The sequence below is a fragment of the Corapipo altera genome, unplaced genomic scaffold, assembly GCF_003945725.1.
Source record: "Corapipo altera isolate COAL_440 unplaced genomic scaffold, ASM394572v1 51, whole genome shotgun sequence".
Taxonomy (NCBI): Eukaryota; Metazoa; Chordata; class Aves; order Passeriformes; family Pipridae; genus Corapipo; species Corapipo altera.
Window position 1 is genome coordinate 4,788,372 of NW_020884892.1, and position 22,968 is coordinate 4,811,339.

General features: G+C 39.1%; 1 protein-coding gene across 1 annotated transcript in view; it reads left to right on the forward strand.

Annotated features, from left to right (window-relative positions):
- The window catches only part of KCNQ3 (potassium voltage-gated channel subfamily Q member 3), a 198,324-nt gene extending 177,968 nt beyond the window's left edge, over positions 1 to 20,356 (forward strand). Inside the window, exons 11-17 of the mRNA XM_027645548.1 lie at positions 1,928 to 1,984; positions 10,671 to 10,858; positions 11,918 to 12,020; positions 14,395 to 14,526; positions 16,484 to 16,582; positions 18,369 to 18,453; positions 19,230 to 20,356. Of these exons, the coding sequence (XP_027501349.1) occupies positions 1,928 to 1,984; positions 10,671 to 10,858; positions 11,918 to 12,020; positions 14,395 to 14,526; positions 16,484 to 16,582; positions 18,369 to 18,453; positions 19,230 to 19,967 (1,402 nt within the window). The 3' untranslated portion in view covers positions 19,968 to 20,356. The remainder of the gene's footprint in view (positions 1 to 1,927; positions 1,985 to 10,670; positions 10,859 to 11,917; positions 12,021 to 14,394; positions 14,527 to 16,483; positions 16,583 to 18,368; positions 18,454 to 19,229) is intronic.
- The last annotated feature ends 2,612 nt before the right edge of the window (positions 20,357 to 22,968 follow it).

Below are 22,968 nucleotides of genomic sequence, written 5' to 3' on the forward strand. Positions count from 1 at the left end.
GGAATGCGTTTATGGAATGAAGCATTCAATTAAAGGTATTGGAAACCCTCCAGGTAAAGAGACAAATGATGGTACTTGTGGGAGCATCCACTGACTTCAGCAGAACTGGGATTGAGCCATAAAATCTGGTTGTTTTGACAGTCCTACCTCCCATCTCTCATAAAACTCTTATTTACAGACCAGATAATTTAAAAAAAAAAAAAAAGGGGGGAAAAAAATCTTCTTCCTCCTACAGTGATTTAGGATAGAATGTATTACTCATACTCCACTGCAGTTTGTGCTTTTGCTGTACTGAAATAAATGAGCAATAAAGGAATGTGGTACTACTGGAGAGAACAGCCCACAAATGCCCTCAGTCTCCAGGTTCTTCCATCAGTTAAGTACTTAATGGGAAAGCTGCTATAGTAATAAATGGCATTGTCTAATCAGTGGTTGATAAAGAAGAGAGAAGAATTGGTCCAAAGCTTTCACAGAAGCTTTTAATAAACTAAAAATTACACCTGGCTGTTTCAAAATTTGAGGATTGGGAGCGCTTTAAGTGTCAGCGTTTCTACTGAGTGGTGTGAAAACTCTTTAGGAACTCCACAGTTCTAGAGTTAAACACTGTGACAGATCCTTCCATGATCACTCCTTGGAAGCAGGAGCTGGCATTACGAAAAAGACACAGCTACATACAGGTCCTTGTTCTTGGACCATTTGGGAAAAACATAGAGGACACAATAGAGTGGAAGAGTCCATTTCAGAAGCTGGAACCCAAGGCAAGGCTGCAAGAAAGGACTTGTCATAGTAGAAGACCAATTGAGGTTTGGCAGCAGCCCCTTCAAGGCTTTACTGAAGCTCCCTTTAAACTAAAACTGTGAAGATATGAGATATGATGAAGAAGACAATTGACTGCCCTGGAGCTGGACTGGGTCCTGTGAGCAATGAAGGGAAGAGGAACATGTAATGCAGCTCTGTTAAGAATAGCATTTTCCCTATAGGCTCTGTATAGTTCCCCAAACCAGGAGGAACCATGGCTCACTGGTGGGGAGTTTACTGCTTTTATGCCAGAGGTACCTCCAGCTTTATTTTTTCCTTAATCGTTGCCTGAACCTACCAGCTCCATGAAATCTCAGATAGCAATTGCTCTTCTGCCAGTATTGCAAAGCCTTTTCATCTATTCGGCTCTCAAGAAGGAAGATTTATGAGAAAAAGATACTAATGCTCATTTCTGCTGGAGTGCAGCAAATTGTTTAGCAAACATTTGGTAGCCTGACCTACATTTAAGATGGGCCTTTGCTTGATGGGCATATTGTTTATTCTGAACCAACTTTTTATGTCTAAGTTTGGTAATGAATATTGAGCCTAATTTTTCAGTGCTGTTGTTAGCAGCTGTTCAACTGATTTTGACTAGTGTTGAAACTTCAGCACTTGAATGGACAGGCATTTCAATGAAGAGCTTTGAACTTTCTCCTAGGGTCCTATTCCTAATCTTCATTTTCCAGCTGTAGAACTAGACATCAGGAGAGCATGTTCATTCCTAGATCTATTATTATGTGATTGCAGAGAAGTCATTTATCCCTGTTTCCTTATCTCTACAAGATAAATAATATTTCTCTGCCTTTGGAAAGTTGGTTCAGTTTTTTTAAGTGGTATAATCAGTACCAGTCCTTCCTATTATGCATGAAAGAATTCATAAAATGTGGCGCATTTTTGTATTGTCAGTGTTAGCAACAAAATGAAAATAAAACCATACTTTGCAAGGTGTAAAATTTCACTGTCAGCATTTCATCTTAATACATCTGCCCAAAACAGGAAGGAGAAAAAAGCCACTCTGATCTCCACACTACATTAACTACAAATGAAAGGCTGTTCCCATTCTTTTTCATAGAGCTTTTCATGGGTAATCATTAACGTCTCATCTTAATAACTTTTCTTCACTTTACAGTAATGTCATGTTTAGTAGGGAGTCATTCTTTGGATCAAGCCTCACAAGAAAACTTAGGTATATACATTCAAGTAACAGTTGAGCCTTATTCTTTTCATATTTCTTGCATGCCATTCCCTGCCTGCACTTTCTGTTTTTACTACAGTAGTTCACCTACTGCAATCAAAAGTAAGGGGCAATAAGACTGAAAAGTTATTAAGCATAAAAAGGAAGTTGCATGACCTTGCAAATAGTTAATTGTTCTGCTGTTCAGAAAATATGGAATATAATCCTGGCTCTCCCAATGATATGCTTAGAAAGAAGTGCTTTTCTCTGTTTTCATAGAATAGGAGTGATACTAACCTACTCTGCAAATCATTTTGAAATTTACTGTAAAAAAATATACTGTAAGAGCTAAACACTGTTCCTTATGCAGTCCCAACCCTGCCAACACAAATTCATGCAAGTTACTTGGAATCTGAGTTCACTGGAAGAGCATCCTTGCATGTGTATTTGCAGGTTTTGGTTCAGCAAATGGAAAAGAAGTGGATGCTTTTGATCACCTGAAAAAGTTAGTGACATGCTTGAATATCTTGCTGAACTGTGACCTAAGAGGAAGGGCAAGAACTTTATCTTCCTTCAAAGAGTCGTAGAAATAATCCTTCTCATTTCAGGAATAAGAAAGAAATATCATTAGAAATAATATTTTGACTGAATTGTCAAACATTTTATCCTATCCCATACAAACTCTTTGCTGTCATTCAACTTTAGCTCATTGTTCTCTTTCCCACTTCATTCCACAAACATGAAATCATCAACACACAACTCAGCTTTTCTAGCTGAATCTCTTCAACTTTTGGAGAGCAGCTAGTGACGCTCTTTGTTTTTTTCATTTGGTGATTGACCCATACAAAATGGTCAGAAGACACCGATTTGGCAGTTTTATTTGCTTTCTAGTGGTTGATACATATGTTCACTTCAAAGCAAAAAGTGGGTCAACATCCATATGGTTTCTACCTACAATGGCTGCATGCACTGGTGAAAAATATCCATCCTGTTTTGACAAAGAATTGGATTTGGATCATTCTTCCCATAGATTTATGTGACATTGTTTATTTTTGCCCATTCCCAATCACTTTTGAAAGCATGGATGAGAAAAGGGGCTAAGCAAAGGCCTTTAGTGTGCACAAGGTCTCTTTCTGTTTCTGAAGGGCATCAAAGTTGAACGCAAGTTGGACTTGTGTTCATGTTTCTGGGTAGATAATCTGGGTGATAGAAGAGTTTGGATTTGGAGTCACACTCAGCCTTAAATACCAATGAGGTATTGAGTTAGAAGGGATGTTTTCTCCTCAGACATTTGAAACTTGTAAATTTAGACCTCAAGGTTCAGGATGCAAAGTGACAATTTCAGTTGTCAGGAAGCTGGGGTCAACTATTTTGACATTTTTGTGAGATCCTCTCTGCAGAAAAGAATGTCACTCAATAAAAGGGAAAGCTGATTGGCCAAAGTTCAGAAGTACCTTGGAAGTGCAGAATGTTCTTTGTTTTATCTTAAGGAAACTCACAGACTCTCAGAGATCATTTGAACACGTTCAGTGCAGGATTCATGTCTGTCTTTATAACATTAGTTTTGTGCTAATTTCTATTAAGAAGAGTTCAAATTAAAATACTTCTGGAAATCTCACTCAATGTTTGTTTTTCCAAATCTAAGTTCACCCATATAAGTTCAGCTGATAAGGTATAAAAATATTGGAGTAAACATGACTGCCTTTTGCTTCTAGTTACTTGAGACTAACTGAATCCAGTGATTAGCTAACCTGTGAAAAATATGGAAAAATTCCCTGATTATTTTTATTTCTTGTTAGGTGAAAGTGGTAAACACATGGCAGAGGGCTGTTTGATTCACTGTTAGCATTAATTTATTATTTTTCTCCTCATACATGTACCATTTGTTTATGAAACTGCAATACTAGGCAGAGGACAGAGAGGAGAGTATCTGGCTTGCATGATGGGATGTAACTGCATTGTTTCTTTGCATGTCTGTTTCTGGAAAAGTATTTCTAGTTCAGTGGTTCCCACTCTTTATTCTGAGCAAGGGTAAAACGTGCTGCAGAAGCCAGGCATCTCTTGTATATATCCACCCACCAAATTAATCCCTCTGGTAGTCCAAAGTAATTCCCACTGCCCTTGGGGAAAAAGAATTTGAGAGCTGAATTTTTCTTTAGGAAGGAAGAAGCTGTCTGCACTGCTTCCACCTTCCTCCCTTTATGTATCTACCACAGAGTTAAGGAATTCTCATCTTGGGTCCCCATTTCAAACACATAGGTTTTGGAACACATGAGGGAGAGGATGCAATAGCATGCAAGATGAGCAATGGAAACATATCCAAAGTAGTCAGAGAAACTACTCTGCATTTTTATCAGCATGTTTGGAATGCATTTGAATCTCCCCAGTTCCTGGAACTGTGTTGGAAGTTGGGAATCACATTTTATTGAATGTAAGAGAGACAAATGAAATGGGCACACTGTTCCAAGGGGAGGAAGAGTAGCTAACACCAGCAGGAGGATTCTGAAGGAGACAGGCAGCAGTACATGAAGCTGTGGGTGGGAACCACTGTCCTAGCCATTCTCATGGAGGATGATGTGACTGCGCATGCTTCATACCCCGGGACTGAGCCATGCGCATGCTGCCCTAATGAAGGAGATTGTGTCATGAGAACAAATGTTGCCTAAGTCTTTTCAAAAAAAGATCAACGAAAACAAAAACCCCAGCAGATCCAGATTTCATCCCTTGGAAATGAGAATAAAGTCCATTTTTTTTCCTGATGACAGCTAGTCATTATCTGGAAAGAAGCTTGGGTTTTGTTTTGGGTTCTTTTGTATACAACATACTGTTGTACTTTTGGATGTGAAGCTGATTACTTATTTTCTGATGATTCTACTGCTCTGGCTGCCTAGTTATGAACACAATTGTCATATTTATTGCATAAACATACTGTTACGAATCTGAATGTTACTTTAAGGGTTAATCATCAGGATTCAATTAACGAGGAGGGCTTCAGCTCAAGTAATTTTAGCTTAGACTAGAGACCTGCTTTTTAAATGACCTCTCATCTAGATCTTTCTGTAATCAGTAACAAGAGCCAAGTTCCCCAAGCGTAAAGTCTTCCCAAGCTGAACCACACTCTTCCCACTGACTGGTTAGGGTTGCTAACTTCCCACTGATTACAGATATAAGTCTAGAGATTAATCTTAGACAGGAAGTTAAGCTTTTTTAACAGCTTAAGGCAGATCAGATGAGTTCTAGCTCCTAAATTTAAGATGCTAGACGAACAGTCTCGGGAGAATAGTTTGTTCCTAAACTGACATTTATCAATGAGGATAGCTGAGAAACTCCCTGGAAAGAGAGTTTGGGAATGCTTTTAGTTCATGTTATCTACTGTAAATCCCACCCCAAAAAAAAAAAAAAAAAAAAAAAGAAGCACCCCACAAATGCATGTGCCTACATATCCAGTAGAAACTGTCACTGCAAATAAGTAGAGTTTTGTGTTCAATGCAGAGGATTATTTTGATCTGTTTTCATCTATGAGGATGAAATCAAATTTTTGTCAATCCTATTTTTGTATAGCTCCATGACAGAGCTTACTGCATATGTTTCCTATTCCATTGGAAAAAAAAAATTCACTAGAGTAATGTTTTGGATACTTTGCATCATCCACTGACCCTTTTCTTTCTGGTCTGATTCTTATAGAGCCTTGCAGTGCACTTTCTAGCTCCTTGTGTTTTGGTAAGGAAGGCAATTATAACAGGAGTTTTAAGGGGGAAATTTTGGGATATCTGGATACGCATTTTGAAGCACTAAGCAGGTTTCAGGGGAGAGAGTCAGAGACCACCTGTAGTGGCACGTATTTTCTTCTTATATAGTATTAAACTGCTTTTTATAAACAGTAGCAATCTTCTTTCTAATCTATTTTTCTGCTTCTTCATATTTCAGGTTCTGTGCCTTAAATGTATTCTCTTGAGATCTTCTCTGTAGTGTTACTAACTCAAATCTTGTCACATTTAATATGTTGCTCGAAGCCAGTATGTAGTATGTGACCTCTTCTTGCCTTTGAGGAAATTACCTCATCATCTGAAATCATCTGATTTTCACTGCTAGATTTAATCCTTCTCATCCTGTAAGGTCTCTCCAAAAGCTCTGAATCTTAAATCCTGAAGAATAGGTTGACTACACTCTTTCTTTCATTTGAGATTTGTCTATCAATTGTCTATCATTGGTGACCTGTTAATCCTCCCACCAGGAAAAAACTGATCTCCACAAAAAGCCTTTTGAACGTACCTTTTTTTTTCAGATCCAGGGATAAATTTCTTCATTTTATTATCATTGAACAGATCTCATTCTAAAACTGCTTTGATTTCTTCCTTCTTGTAGCTTAGCTTATTTCAGTCTCCTTCTGTCTACAAAGATCACCACCATACCATGCTTGCCTAAGTGCTCTTTTTTCTTTATATTAAAGAAATGCTCACTCTCACAAGCTCATTCTCTCTAACACCTTCAGGCTCATCAGTTTCGATTGCCTGGCTGATTCTGTTATCACTCAGCTAGATTTCTGGTGCATTTCTTTGCATTAAAATTCTTTTCAGTGATGTACATGATTCCAGACTCTTCTTGACCATCCTTCTCAAAATTAATTCCTCCTTCAAACTTTGATTTTATTATTATTGAGACATGTGAATTTATTTTCCCTACTTTACTCTCCCAAAAAACCTCCATACAGATCATTCTGTTGACTTTTACTTCCTCACCTTTATTTTTTCATGCTCTTTCAAAATTGCTCAGTAGTTGTTATCTTCTCCTCTGTATATTTTTCCTATGTGTGGTAGCCAAGTGCTTGAAGAATGCAAATTTCACAGAAATACCATGGAGTTAAGACATCTGTCTTGTAAAGCAATACTGCTCCAAACATGGCCTCTGAAATAGAGAAGTGAAAGAAAAGAGGTCACAGGATTCTTCCTGAGTAGAACACTTGTTGGCATTCTGCACTCACCATTTAGAGTGCCTTGGTGGGCCAATCAGATCAAGATTCCAACCCAAAAGCAAGAACTATGGAAGTAATTTTTAAAATGGGTTCCCAAAACGTAGTTTGTAAAAAAATATGAGATGTTACTTGTTGACATCCATGACAAAGAAGTAATTAATCCCTGATTTTTGCTAATTACATTTGTCTGAACTTTGTGCCATGAATTATTCAGGAAATGACAATAGGGCAAAGTTTGAGTAATACTGCTATCATTCACTTGGACTGTTCTAATTCTTCACTCAATCCAGGCTTTCATCTCCTGGAAATGCTGATATATCAGGACTAATTGTGTGTCTCCATACACAAGTTGTTCTTAGTTTCCAGTTCCATACTTGCACACACATATGAACTTCATACATGCAATGACAGGACAAGAGTCTGAATTTACTGGGCTGCATTCACAAGTATATGTCATGGTTTGAGAGCTCCAAACTCCAATTCCCTAGTCCAAACCCCCTCCCACATCTCAACCCAGTGTGAGATGGGTTTTCCAGACACCACACGAAACTCAAAATGGGGGAAAGGGATAATATATTACAATGACTGTACAAATAAATACTACAATACATTATATACAATCTTAGCTATCTCTACCATGACATAAAAGTATTTACAATGGATCAAATCTCTTCTCCCCTCCAAATAAAAGTCCAGGAGGGAAGAAGGAAAGATCCTTTCCACTTTCAGAACAGCATTCTCTTCAGAGTATCAGTCTATCTCTCTCTCTCTTCCATGCGGCAGCTGTAGCTGGATCTCTGCCAATACACTCGAGGGGGTATCCAAGCCCCTCGGCCCATCGTCTCCAAGCGAGGGTCTTTCTCTTCCGTGGACTGCATAGCAGGGACAAAACTCGCTTCACCACATCATATCATGGGGTGTAAGACCCCCATGAAGGTCCCTTCCTCAGGGGATTCACCCCTGAGTCAGAACATCTTGGGCAGCTTTCAGTTGAAGGCCTTTGCCTCAAGAGTTCTATCAGAGCTTCTGTGCTCTGACCTCAGGCTGCTAGCTTAGCTTGGCAGCAGCGGCAAGGGGGGCCAAGGTCACCCCCTCTGCATTCCTTTGGCCGTCCTGGTCCAGCTTTCCAGGACGCCTGAGCTTTTCAGCTCCTCTCTGCAGTGCTACTGCACTTCACCCCTCCCTTCTAGGAGGGGTCTCCAAGGAGTTTGGGGGCTTTTGATTCAGTTCTTACCCCAGAACTCTGTCTCTGTCTGTAGAGCTTAGTCTTGCTCTCTCTGCTGCTGGTTCTCTTTCTCTTTCTCTCTCTCCTTACAGGAGTTCTCTCTGTGTTGCTTCCTGCCTGTTGGTGCTGCTCGGTCTTCTCTCTTCTGGCTCTCTGCCACTTTCTCCGTCCACTGCTGTTCTGCCGCTGCTTTTCAGTATCTTTTGCTGCGGCTCACAGTGGAGAAACATACCCTGGCTCAGCTAGAGACACTTAGCCCAGTCTTACACTGTTCCAAGTCCTTGCAGCCCCCAGTCGGGGCTGGGGGGGGGGCTTAGCCCCCAAATGGGGCTCCTGCCCCATCTCCTTGTGGCCTCAGAACATGGCCACCTCTCCTACAACTACCTTCTTTCCGTTCTGCTTGTGTTATGTTTATATTTTGCAGAAGTACTCATTGGGTAAAACTTTAAGGGTCACCACCCCCTGGGGATTTACCATTTTATAACTTCAGGGGGAAAACTGTTTCCCCCCACCACAGCATATCAACAAGAAAATTCAGAAGGGCTGAAAAAACTTCCTACCCAAAGCTTTAGTGCTTTCCTCTTTTTGTGACAGGGAAGCCCATATTTCATTACTTCCTGGGTCAAAGATATATTAATCAGAAACAGCTAGCAGAAATAAGGACCTCAGTAATTAATGTAGAAAAAAACCAACAAAAAAACTTGCAAGAGCTGTGATGTTCAGTGCTCAGATCAGGTGTGAATTTTGTATGCTGTAAATTACAGTATTTTTACTAGAGTTAGCACTCTTATGAAAGCTGTGCTGCCATCAAGCATATCTTTAAGTCTTTCCTTTATCATTTTAAGAGGAATTTCCTAAGGACTTCCATTATGGCAGAATACTCTGAGATAGAAATAGATGCTTTTTTCACACTTGCAAGGTCAGCAGCCAAGTCTTCATCTTTGTCTACTATGTCCTTGCATGGTGGACCCTCCCCACACTTGCCTCTCCTGCCAGCAGGTTTAGTGGCTTCAGCTGATCCTACTGCACAGATCCCTTACTGAATACCTATTAATTCTTTCCTCTGGTAACCATGGCTGTTTATCCTTCAGCTCTGCTCTCACCCATGGCTCTCAGAAACCTGCCAGCTGTGATGGCTTCTTCCCTCCCTGCCTCCCCACACTCAACCTGCTTGACCTGGTGTCCCACACAGAACTGCCTCTTGATCATGTGTGCACAATTCACCTCTCCTAGAGTTGTCCCACACTTCAGCATCCAGAAATATGTTAAAAGGCAGACTTTCTTCCCATGGCTTAGCCCTGCTTTTTTTTTTTTTTTTAAATAACAAATGTGCAATTAACAAATGTTTGAGCAGCAAAGTGAACAAGCAAATCAAATATTTAAACCATCTATCACCTAAAAAGTGTTTAGAACATATATAAGCTTATATACTCACTAGCAGACTCCTTTTCTGTTGCTCTTTTCCATAGTATCAGTGATTGCCTTTTAGGTGGTTTCAGTCATCAGGCTGTCAGGGTTAGTGATGCTGGTAAAACGGCAGATAGATGAAATTCTAGCTATATGTTGTCACTGAAGGACAAGTGTCTTTGGGCAGTAAATCTGTAAGAGGACAGTGCAAGGAATCATCAGAGGAACAAAATATGTCACTTCACTACAACTCACATAGGTCACCTCAATTCTTGGAGTAGTGAGATATGGCTGACAGCAAATGTTGGAGAGAACAGGGCAGCCTGCCCTGCCATGTATGTAGTCATTGCTTGGCAATGCCTTGCCAGAGTTTTGCTGGTAATTTACTTTGTTCACAGCACATCTGACTTTCTTTTACTCCTGACTATGCACAGCTCTTCTATGAATAAACGGCTGAGAGAGTTGGGGTTGTTGCATTTGGATAAGAGAAGGCTCTGGGAAGACCTCAGAGCACCTTCCAGTAACAAAAGGGGGACTGCAAGAAAGCAGGAGAGGGACTTTTAGCAAGGATATGTAGTTACAGGACAAGGGGGAATGGCTTCTAACTGAAAGAGGGCAGATTTAGACTAGATATTAGGAAGAAATTCTTCACTGTGAGGGAAGAGAGGCACTGGAACAGGTTGCTCAGAGAAGTTGTGGATGCCCCATCTCTGGAAGTGTTCAAGGCCAGGCTGGATGGGGCTTTGAGCAACCTGGTCTAGTGGAAGGTATCCCTGCTCATGGCAGTAGTGGTGTTTTGTCCTAATACTAAAATTAATGCTTTAGGCATGCTACATGAGCTGAAGTACTATGATACCTTGCATGGAGAGGATAGCAAAATCCTCTGTTAACATTTATACAAAAGTGCTCATAAAAAGCAGTTAATTATCTGTGGAGCTTAACTGTTGCTTATGAAGACATTCATTTATTATGGTAGCCCCAGCAGTGTCCTTGCATATAAAACATTTACTTAACCCATTATATACTTAAAGCATCATGAAAACAAATTAATAGTGTACAAAGGAGGAAAATGTTTACTTTTGCTTATTTTGTAGCCAAAAGCTGGGTCTCTTGGATCGGGTTCGTGGTACCAATACTAAAGGAAAGCTATTTACCCCTCTGAATGTAGATGCCATTGAAGAAAGTCCTTCAAAAGAACCTAAGAATGTTGTCTTGAATAATAAGGAGCGTTTTCGCACTGCATTCCGAATGAAAGCGTACGCTTTTTGGCAAAGCTCAGAAGGTAGCCCATCTGTGTTGGTTTGTGTCTATGCATCCCCTGTTCTCTCCATTTTACTTTGTTCCTCTGCATCTTCTATTGAAGGTTTGTGACTTTCTGGGCTAAGCATGTCTGGTACCTGGTTTTATGTGGTACAATTGGGGAAGCCCAAGGAAATGAATCCTGGAGTCCAGGCAACACAGCGCTTGAAAAAAGACAGGAACCATCCATGAAAACAGCAATTGATATGGGATAAAGCCAGTGTTGCAATCAGCCTATTTGACCTAGAAAAAGAGGGCACGCTGGGCAGTGAATGTATATCCCCTAAAAAACCTATGCCATCATGGCTCGGTTTATCAGCAGGGCTGCCATGCTAAGGTAGCTCTCTCCTAGACTGCATCCAGCCTTGCACTAGCCTGTGTCCAGGCATCTCAAATTGCCATCTCATAACACCTGGTTTTATAGAGTCAAGGTATTCTTCCCCTCTGCCCCTAAGCAGATTTCCATTGGGTGTCCACACATTTTTCCTCTTCACAGGACAGAAATGTCCACAGGGCATTTTTCCTCTCAGCTTCCCTGACCACACATTTTCCTCCTCCTTCCTATAGCATCCAAATGGTCTTTAAATAACAGTTTCTCCTTTATTGAACCAACTGGCATCAGTGCTGGACATACTACCATAGATATAGTCAGGGTGTCCACACTGGAAACTTGATTATTCTTCTTCATGAGGGTACATGAGCTGCAAGCAGTGCAAGTGAAAGGAGAGCTTGGCCTGTGGCTTCTAAACCTGTTTTAGCCTTTATGTTAAATATTTGGGCAAAGATCCACTGTAAAGGAAAATATGTTCCTAACATTTCAGAAATGCTGGAATCTGAGAGGAGATCCCTCAAATAATGTGACTTATAGATGTCCCAGAACTATTAAATCCCTTTCAAGAGCTGAACAGCGAAAGAGGAACATGTAAGAGATGGTCCTTTACTAAACTGCACTTACTTTAAGCAGCGCTTTAGTCAGACAGACATCCCTCTAATTACTGTGTGGTCAGATGTTCACACAGCTGGTTTATGGCCTGCTTTGCAGATGCAGGAACAGGGGAACCCATGGCAGAAGACAGAGGCGACAGTAATGATTTTCTTATGGAAGATATGATCCCCACATTCAAGACAGCCATCCGAGCTGTCAGGTAAATATCTCCACTGATCCTCAATGCCTATTTTTTTTCCTCTCTTTTTTTTCCCTTTTTTTTTTTCTTCCCAATGTTTATGCTTCAGAAAATCACTTCACCACATTGCTACATGTTGATTCATTGTTGCTGTTATTGCTTTTTTAAAATGCAATAGAATAGATAATTCTGACTGCATTCAAAAGCACAAGACAGACCCTATTCAAAGGCTGTTGAAAAGATGCAGAAAGGAGAATGTTTTTCAATAACATTGACCATGTCATTTTTGCAAGATAATTATATTTATTATAAAGTAATATTGTATACAGTTCCTCATTAAAATACTATATAAATATGATATATTACTCACTTTAGTGACTAATATTTGTATTAAACTGGAATTTTCACTAAACAAAAAACTCTGAACTGACTCAGCTTTTCTTTATTCACAATCATATGAGTGTGCAATATACTTTTCAGCTATCATCTTTTAATAGATGCTGAGGTCTCCATTTCAGCAGTTTTTGGCTTGTGACATGTATCACCTCTATTTTCCTGTCACAAGAGATATTCCCTGGGGTTAGAAAACTCCTAGTAAGCCTCAATAATATGCTTAGCACATCAAGCAAATAGAATTCATTCACTGATGCCCTGTTACTTCTCAGTGTTCTGTTTTCCCTTGAAAAATGCTCCCATATGAAAATACTCTGCTTTCATTGCAATTGCTGTTTATTTTATTCCAGAAGTTACTAAGTTTTGGGTCAGAGACTTATCACCTTCCAGGTGAAATACTGCAAGTCTGGAGTGCCCAAAAATCATCTAAGAAAAACTTCAAGGAAGATGGTTGTAAAAATATAACCATATATTATATGTATATAACCATCGTATGTACTTTCCTGGTTCTCTTCCAGTTGGGTGCAGGAGAACCAGCCACTAAAAATCCCAAGTTTTCTCAAGCCTGCTGAAAGCCACGTCCCACAGGCTTTGCTCGTGCTACCCAAGGCTGCTTCCCTCCCATTGGAAGTTTCTTCATCCCTATGTCCTCCATAGTTTTCCCTTTCTTTCCCTGATACCTGCTTGCTTTCTAACTCAGAGACATGTTACTTATTACTTTTGCAAAACTTCTTTCCCACATCCTGTCCAAATCTAATTGATTCATGCAATTTCCCTTTAAACTCAATCAGGAGCCAAGATTTTTTTTTCTTGTGTAGTTTATCCAGACCTTGAATGTTAATGGGAAGTAATTCTTTCAGACAACACCACTTAATGGATTTCAGGGTCATGACCAAGGAGATTTTAAATTGAAATTGCTAACAGTGTGATTCCTGTTTTTCATTTATGTCTTTTAATGTATAATTTTGCTGTTATCATATATGATTTGACTAAAATAGGCATAGTTATAATTCTGAAATCTTGAAAGATTTATAAGCAACAGAGTTGAAGAGTCAGCAGCCCTTAAAGAGTCATAATAGAATTATGTTTGCTAAATGAAAGTTTATGCAGATTTTAAAAACATTAAAAAACCCACCAACATTAAATAAAAAACAAGTCAGAATCTTAGCAGATAACAGGAATTCCCCAATTCAGACCAACAAGAACATGAAGACTACTGAGAAAACAAACCCCCAGAACCCAAGCCTAAAACATATGAAGATAAAGATTTCATTCTTTAAACATGTTTATTCTATTTGTTTAATCTACCAAGACTTAACAGTTTAAAACAATGTATAAACAGAAAAGAATGAAGAAAAATAATGCCAAATATTTTTTAAGTGCTCTGGCCAGCAGTGGTCCTTATTATAAAAATTCTGTTACTAATTACTAAGTCATTTTATAATAATAGTAATAATAACAGCAATTATTATCATTACAACAACAAGAAAAATGTTATACTGCTGATTCTTCAAGGACAGTTCAAACAGTTTTAATAATTTTTCTTCTCTTCACAACTTGAACTGCTGCTAACTTCCTAACTTCCACATTTATATCTAATTCGCGTTTCCTATCCAAAATTCTCCGAGGTGCAAAATGAAACCCAAGATGAAAATGATTCAGCATTACATATACTATAAATTAGCTTTGTAATGGGCCAAAGCATTAAAAAGCAACTTCCACATCACAGCTTCAAAATCTCCCATGGCTTGTATTGTTAAAATTCAAACTCCAAATAAGATTCTGTAGCTTTTAACCATTTGTTTTATCCTATTAATTATGAAAAGTATTTCCAAATGTGGTATGATGTTAGAGATTCTCTGCTTATATTTTATTGACTTGTTTGGAAATAATGTGCTCAATGTCCAAACACCCAGTGTATTTATCAATTATTTGATGAAACTGGAAATTATCACTATGAAGTTTATATAATAAATTAATATTTTTTCTGTTTATTATGCAGAATACTACAGTTTCGTCTCTATAAAAAAAAATTCAAGGAGACTTTGAGGCCTTATGATGTAAAGGATGTGATAGAGCAATACTCAGCAGGGCATCTTGATATGCTTTCCAGAATAAAATACCTTCAGGCAAGGTAAGAATCTTCTGGCTAATGGGGAAAATGTTTAGCTTTGCTGGCAAAATGAAGGCATACTCGGCCTATTTGTGTAAGGTCACCCAGAAGCTATGACTTTGCATAGTGTAGCTGGTCTACTGAGGTCCCCAGTCAGTCTGAGCAGCAAAATGCCACACAGATAATTCCTTTCATGAATAGGCTGAGGGAGAGCAACCCTTGCTGCACACTCAGACCTTGGCTTTGTAAGGCTGCTCTGGTCCTTTTGTTGGACATTGTAATTTCTTATTTGGAAGTGATTTTCCATGTACTGGGCTATCTCTTTTTCATGTATATAACATGCCTGGTTCCTACCTCCCTATTATTGCTCTAGGAAAACTTCTTTGTTTGATTATGTTCCACAAACCACCATTGTTACTCTGTAAAATGAGCTCTGCATCACATGAGCTTAGATTTTTTAATGCAGTAATATCTTCTTGAACTCAAGAAGTTGAGGAGTGCTCATGATATTAGAAATCTGCACCATCTATGGTGGGTTCTATATGTCTTATACTAGAGATCCTTCCATTACCTCAGACTGAGGTGTTGCATTTTGGACAACAGTACCTCTCAGATACTCTCTTGACTCCTGGCAGCACTAAAAGTGCTTGATATGATTAGGTCCATCTCACACAGTGGTTATGTCAGAGCTTTGGGGGATGGAGTCACATTCCAGGCAGTCAGGGCAAGAATCACAGCACAGCCCTGGTGTTCAACTCAGCAGCACCATAAAAAATCACCAGTGGCAGAACTGCAAAATTTCAACAGCCATGTTGCATCTATACAGACCTTTTTAGAGGTCTTTTGAAGAAAAATCATAATCCTGCAAACCCACATGAGATTCCTCTTATGGTTAACAGAGAGCTAGCCAGCACAATTGTTCTTTATGGCCCATCTAATCCCTGCTTAAATCAGATGTATTCATGTAATCAGCTGAATCTCCCTTACTGTCTCACAAATTTTCTTCACTGTGTTGGCTGGATCTCCACTGATTGCAACTGGACACAACCAGGGAGGTATATCCTACTTGTTGAGTTTATGAATAGCAAGGGGCCATAGAAGTTTGAAGAGACATGGACTGATGTCTCAGCAGTGCTTGGGGGCCTAGCCAATATTTAGCTATCTTTGTGAGGCTTGTCTTGAGCTTTTTCAAGTTCCATTTTCAAAACTCCATGGGGCACTGTGAAGCCATGTAATGCATGGGTTGTCTGATCATACAAGCAGCTGGTCTGTGCACTAGTGCTGACTGATATCAGGTCAGTTTGGGGTGTGAGCTGAAAGAACAGAGACTTGCACCCGAGCAACTGGATATGCCAAATGAAAGAACATTTTGATATAGTAAAAGAGTGTAATTTAATGTGCTGAAGCCTTCCAAACAATCCTTTTGCTTTTGTGTCAAATAAAAAGTCAAGTAGGATTCATTGTGAAACTTCATTTAAAGTTATGTTTTTCAAACTAAAAAAAAAAATAAAATAGTAAATACAAAAATATTACCGGACAATTAGATACAGCAACTGCCAGAATGTCCTTGGTTTATTAAGAATTTAAGGAATTCTACTTTTCACCAAGTTCGATTTTCATTATCCAGCATAGAACCTGATGGGTCTCCTGACATTTTTAAGAGCAGCTGCTATTGGGGATTTTTTAACAATCATGCTGTTTGGTTCCTTTGAAGGAAAAGAAGTCATGTGTTTCAAATGTTGAAATTTGGAAACTGTGAGCTAGAGCATTACTTAATTGCCATTAAATTACCACGTAATTGCAATTCAGTGTATTGGTTGTGGACCCAGAACAGAACAAACACACCATGACCCTCAACATATTACCAAATCAACACCTGCTTTTTTTTTGAATCTTTGCTTCAGACATGCATAGCATATTCTGTCACCTGTTAGCATTTGGAGATGGACTTATGCGGTTGCACTTTTCTTTTTTTCAGAGTAGATATGATTTTTACACCTGGACCTCCATCTACTCCCAAGCATAAGAAATCCCAAAAAGGAGGAGCTTTTTCTTACCCTTCACAACAGTCTCCCAGGTGAATTTTTTTATGCCTAGTATTTAGCACAGACCAAAAATAAAAAGTTAATTCATACTAATAAGCATGACCTTTATTCAGCCACAGTTACAATGATGATACTGAGAGCATATGTTGCTGTAAGATATGCATGTGGGTAAAATGTTGAGCCAGAAAGTCACTACCTTCCCTAAAAACAAAGTATGATGGAAATCTAAGCAATGGCATCTTATTTGTCTAGGTCAGCTTCTCCACAGTTTGGAAATATGATTTTAAATTAATTAGGCACATTTGATTGCTGATGTGCTGAATTTCTAACATTCAACTAGTAAACTCACTTAAAAGCTTGAAATTAACAATAGTTCGAAAGTAAACTAGTTATCTTCCCGAAGTGAAAAAAGCTTCATTACGGCCCCCACCAAGTGCCAAGCAAAGATTTTTAATGCTGCTGCTTTTAAAACAATGATTGCTGAGAAATGCTCAAAATAAATTGTAATACCAGGTTTCTGGGTGTGAAAGTTGCAGCATCTTATTGTATTGCTGCATTCCTGGTAGCAAGAATTCAATAATAAATGACATTTCTTCTGTTGTTTACAACTATCAATCTGTCAATAAATACCCATCAAGAACCACACAAGACCATCAACAATCTGTCCCCAAAGCTGTCGTAGCTGCTCAGAACAAAAGCAATCTTACAGAAAATAAATTATCCCCCCTGGAAAAAATCTGAACCCATGTAAATGGGAAGAGAGAGACATAAGCATATGGAAGAGACAGTGATCATTTGGGAAACAAAGCAGATTGCAAAAATTGAATGAGCCCATATCACCAATAACTCAATGTGGAAAATCTGACATATTTTAGTTATAGTTTCTGCTCTGGTAATATCACTGTTGTATTTTGGATTTTGTCAGAAGGTGAAGAACTGGACCTGTTAAAAGTTTTAGTGTATTTGTTACAATTCATGTTAAAGAGCAAGTGCTTAGAAACTGTTTTCCTAAACTTTGGCATAGGTTATGGGAAGACACAGATTCCTTTGAGTTTGGGGGATGGAGTCACATTCCAGGCAGTCAGGGCAAGAATCACAGCACAGCCCTGGTGTTCAACTCAGCAACACCATAAAGAATCACCAGTGGCAGAACTGCAGAAACCATTTGATAAAGTTTTAACTTGATCATGAGCAGCCTAGCTCCCATGAAGTTATAAATCAAAGCTCTTTAGTTAGAGATCATCTTCTTACCTCCTGAGGTTTGTCCATATGGTGGACAGGAAGGAAGAAATTGCATAGATGAAAATTCATTCTGGAATCTGCTGCCAGACTGTCTCTTTTCAGCATTTCCAGTCTCTGCCACTTATTATTTGGTTTAATGAAATCGAGAAAAAAAACACACTCATCCTTGAAACTCAGATTCAGTCTCTAAATACACTAATTATAAAGAATTAGATTTGAAAACACATGGCCATCTGCAGACCCACTAACTAGACTATCTCGATATTTGTCACAAACCTGAAATTATTCCACCAATCAGAGATTAATTTCAACATTATTTTGAATTTTTTTGCTTTTGGCTTTTCTTAATTTTTATCTTAATCGTGAACAAAAAAAATTAAATTAAAAATTAATAGTACAATTTTTAGAATTGAATTAGAATCACATAGAATTTTTACTCTTGTTTTTATGATAAATAACTAAATGGTCTCCGAGGGTCTATAAGAATGCATCACCAAGATGTGAATTGTTTCTAACAGAAATTGCTTACTGCAATGCAAAAATTGAGCACTAATTAGAATTATTAATTCTTTGTAGAAATGATCCGTATGTAGCCAAAGCATCTACAGCAGACACTGAAGACCAAAGTATGATGGGCAAATTTGTCAAAGTTGAACGACAGGTATGTAATTTCATGACAATGATGGAGGCTGAGGTGCTTGTACAGGAATGGTAGAGCTGACATAAATTCTGTATGACTCTGGCTGACCCAGGAAGAATTCTACTGCTGGTTGTTAGTTTTTCATGATAGAATTTACTTACCAGGGATGTGTGCATTTTGAAACCTGTTGAATCAATATCATTATATATGGCAGAAGATCCTAACCATGACGTTTAAGTGGGACTTTTTCATTTCCCTAAACGCCATATACATCACACCTGATGTTCTGTCTTGAGCAACCCCTTCTTCTGCAGGGTCTGGCACTCAAAATGATTGGCCCCAAAGATATTTTTGGGCCCTATCAAAAGAGAAAGGGAATGAGTCCTGAAATGTAACCCTGATGTTGTGGGACTGTTAAGAGTTAGAGAATAGGTCTGTCTGCAGAGGTACTTCCATATGTTGTATTTTGGTAATGGCTATTTACCATATGGTATCAAGATTTTGTAATAATGTTGTAGACTGCTGGTGGATACTGGACTGTTAAATATCCAGCTACACTAAGAATTTTTTTGGCAGAGTTCATAGGGACAGGTCTTGTTATTCTGAGGCAGTTAGAGGATAAGCTGGCATCCACTGCAGTCCAGCTTGTGAGGGAAGGTCATGATTATCCTGTAATTACCTTCATGATCAATAAAGATGACAGCACACCATTGCTGGAGGCAGTGCATGTATGGAAGCATGGATTCTCTTGTTGAACAACTGACTTGAGGCAATGTCATGACATTGGTATTTTTCAGGTAAATGACATGGGGAAGAAACTGGATTTTCTTGTTGATATGCATATGCATCATATGGAACAGCTGCAAATACAAGTCGCCGAGATAAGTCCATTGAAAGAAACTGCTTCTCCTGCAAGGGAGAAGAGAGAAGAAAACAAATATTCTGAATTAAAAACAATAATATATAAATACACTGAGCAGTGTGCTCGTGAAACTCCTTACAATTTCCAGCAGGTTCCAGTCAACAAAGTCAGTCCTTATGGTTTCTCAGCTCGAGGTCATACGACTCATTCACAACCTTTATCAACAGGTGGGCAAAACTCTGGCAAACTGCAAGCCACACCTTCCTCAACTTCGTATGCAGAAAGGCCAACAGTTCTGCCTATATTCACGCTGATGGACTCCCAGGTTAGCTACCACTCCCAAGGAGACCTACAAAGCCCTTACTCAGACAAGGTGTCTCCAAGGCAGAGAAGGAGCCTAACAAGAGACAGTGACACTCCATTGTCCCTTCTCTCAGTCAACCATGAGGAACTCGAGCGCTCCCCAAGTGGCTTCAGTATCTCCCAGGAGAGAGACGACTTCCCGTTTGGCCCCAATGGGGGATCGGCGTGGATGAGAGAGAAACGCTACCTAGCAGAGGGGGAGACAGACACAGACACAGACCCTTTCACACCAAGTGGCTCCATGCCTTTGTCTTCTACAGGAGATGGGATTTCAGATTCAATATGGACCCCTTCGAACAAGCCAGTCTAAAAGTGCGTGTGGGGGCAGTCACTGGTTGACTTCTCCATGTAATGTAAGCATACTTTGTATATCTCACTTACTCTACACCCAAAGCTTACTAGTTCCAAACACCAATGGCTGCATAAGATGCATGTGATATTAGTGGTAGTCATTCTGCACCATTTCATACGATTTAATAATGCAGTTTTTTTCATGCTACCAAAACTAAGGAGCTTAGTTTTGAGCATGGTTTGCATGACTTTACCCTGTATAAATGGTACAGCTGATTTCTTCTATGATACATATCTATCTGATACTCTTCAATACAACAATGGTGAATTGATAACAGGCAAGATATGGTGGTCCTTGCTATATTTTGTAAACAGAGCAGCAAAGTAAAAATATTTTCAGGAGCAATATCCCTTTGTGGAAACATAATGTATTAATCATTTTTCAGTATAAGTCAATCTCTAACCAACCTAGCCAAGAACTTCTACTGTCAAAAGCAGGGAAAAAGCTGAGTCAAAGTATGACCTTATTGAAATGGGTTTCTGAACTAAGTGTTTCTCATGTGATTTCTTATATAATTACCCCTGAAATATAATGTTGAAATTAAATTAAGGGTAGAATTTTAAATCATCAAAACCACCTTATGGGATTGATCATAGCTATTTATTTATTGTAAAATGTAAATATAAATCCCTCAAACTACTTTGAAAGTCTTCACTAGTGTTTATAAAATTGCTCAAAGTGTGACTGCAATGCTATTTTGTAGAAAATCTTTCGCTAAGTTGATTTGTTACTTATGGGGCCAAATTTTCTTTCTGTTCCAAAAATAAGGTTATTCAGTGTAGGGAAGCCCAGGTTTATACACTCCACTCGTTCACTGATTTGTGTGCTGCTGAGTAAGATGCATAACGTAACACTGCCTCAGTTTCCCAATCTGTTAACTGGGAGTTATAGTTCCACACATAAACACAGGTTGTAAGGCTCAAGTCACTAATATTTGCCAAGTGCTTTGAGCTCCTCAGATGTACAGAACATCATTATTCTGTCTTCTGTGAGTCCCACAGTGTGAGATGCTACCAGGATCTGTTTCACTCTGTTTACTGCTTCTCTTGGAAATAGACTGCTCCAAATCCATGAATGTTTCCCATATTTAAGATCTATGTACGAGTAAATAAACACCATTTTTGTCACCTGTCTCTGAGCAGCAGAGGGGTCAAGATGCTCCCTAAGCCTTGGCCAAGTATTATTTTCACAGAAATTGGATATTATATTGAGGGAGAGCAGGAAATTCATTCAACCCACTGGGAAGAAACAAATCAAAGATCTCACCAGCAGAAATGTAGTACCTAAAAAGCTAGTGAAACTAAGCCTATCTGAATATCCTATGCAGGTCTAACCTGTGTCAATTGAGGTGTCCATAAAATAACATCCATTTGATTTCAAGTTTGATGGCTGTACACTCTTTACAGCTGGTGGGAAATTAAGCAGTGCAGTCAGTGAGCACAGGGTACAAGAACCAAGGCACACATCAGCTTTAGGATGAGATTCATCTCACCTTTAACTCAATTATCTACAATGACCAAATTACTACCAGCTTCACAGGGAGCAGAGGGTGACTTGCTTTGATGTCAAATGATCAGAGACACCCACAGTCAGTGGGAAGGCTCTCACCTCTACCCCACTGATCCAAGGTGCAGCCTCTCTGTCATGGCTCCTGTCAAGAACGACACCTGTCACTCCACACAATGGCCAGAGCACTGACCAACAAAGACACAAGCATTTGGTTCATGTAAGATGTTAGAAAGTGGTCTTTCTGTAGTGACTGCTGGTATTATACTGCAGTTGCATAACTGAGCATCCTTTGCACACTCAGAGCACAAGAACACGTTACTGGGCTTCCCAGTACTTAGTGGGTATTGAACAGCCCTGGATAGAGTGCACTTGAATAGATGATATTTCGTTGGGTTTTGCTCACCATAGGAAACTTCATGTTCAATTCCTCAGCATTGTTGACATCTCCTAACAGTAATTCCATCCAGGAGCTTCTATTCCTTTCCAGATGTAGGCATTGCCTTCATCTTCATTGTTTATTCTGTATTGGAAGAGACATCTAAAGGATTAGGATCTTCTTACTTCGTCTGCTTCTTCTGCTAAATCATGCTGCATCCTTTTGGGATGGATCTTCAGGGAGAACAAATTGCTGTTGTTAGTGGAGTAAATAACGCAGACCAGTTACAGCCTTTGAAGACTGGCCTGAGTCCATGGAGCTGTTCTGAGGCTGGTAACTATGATGACATGAGGCACAATTTTGGTAATTACTTAATTGACAGAATAGCCATTGACGTGAAAGATAATCTCTGTTTGGTGCAATTTTTGTGGCTAAATTTGCAGAGAATAAAACTAACTGACAAACTCATTATAATTTGGTATATTGAGAAGAATTCTTTGGCCTTTGATGATTCTTGGAAATACCTGTTTTGCACCTGCTGCAGGCTTTCTGATATAGGAATAGATGCCCGTGGCAAATCGTGAGATTTAACCCTCACACAACAAGAGAATGAAAAACAATGAAAAATGACTTTGACATTGCAACACTTCTGAAATTGGTGTAAGTGTATGCTAGACAAGCCTGCTTATTTGTCAAGGGCCTGTCATTCCCACTGATTTCATATGAGTTTGGTCCTTCTTAAAATGCTTTCTGGATCAGAGCAATCAAAAATCAAGGCAGTTCCCTGTCCAATTCCGACTTAAATTCTTCAGTTCAAGTTTCTATTCTTTCCCATTCCAGGTGATATAAAAGGAATCTTCACTCACTATTAACTCTGGCTGAAAATCCATAAATAACCTCATTATAAAGGTATGTTCAAGAGAAAATCCAAGCAAGGGTAGAGACTTGGATGAGTCTTCACCTGCACACAGAGTGCAGCCCCAGAGAAAGCACGATTTGGGCTGCCCTGCACTCTGTACACTTACCAGCTCAACTGCCTTTAAGTTAGTGTTTTTTATGGCCTGTCATCACCAA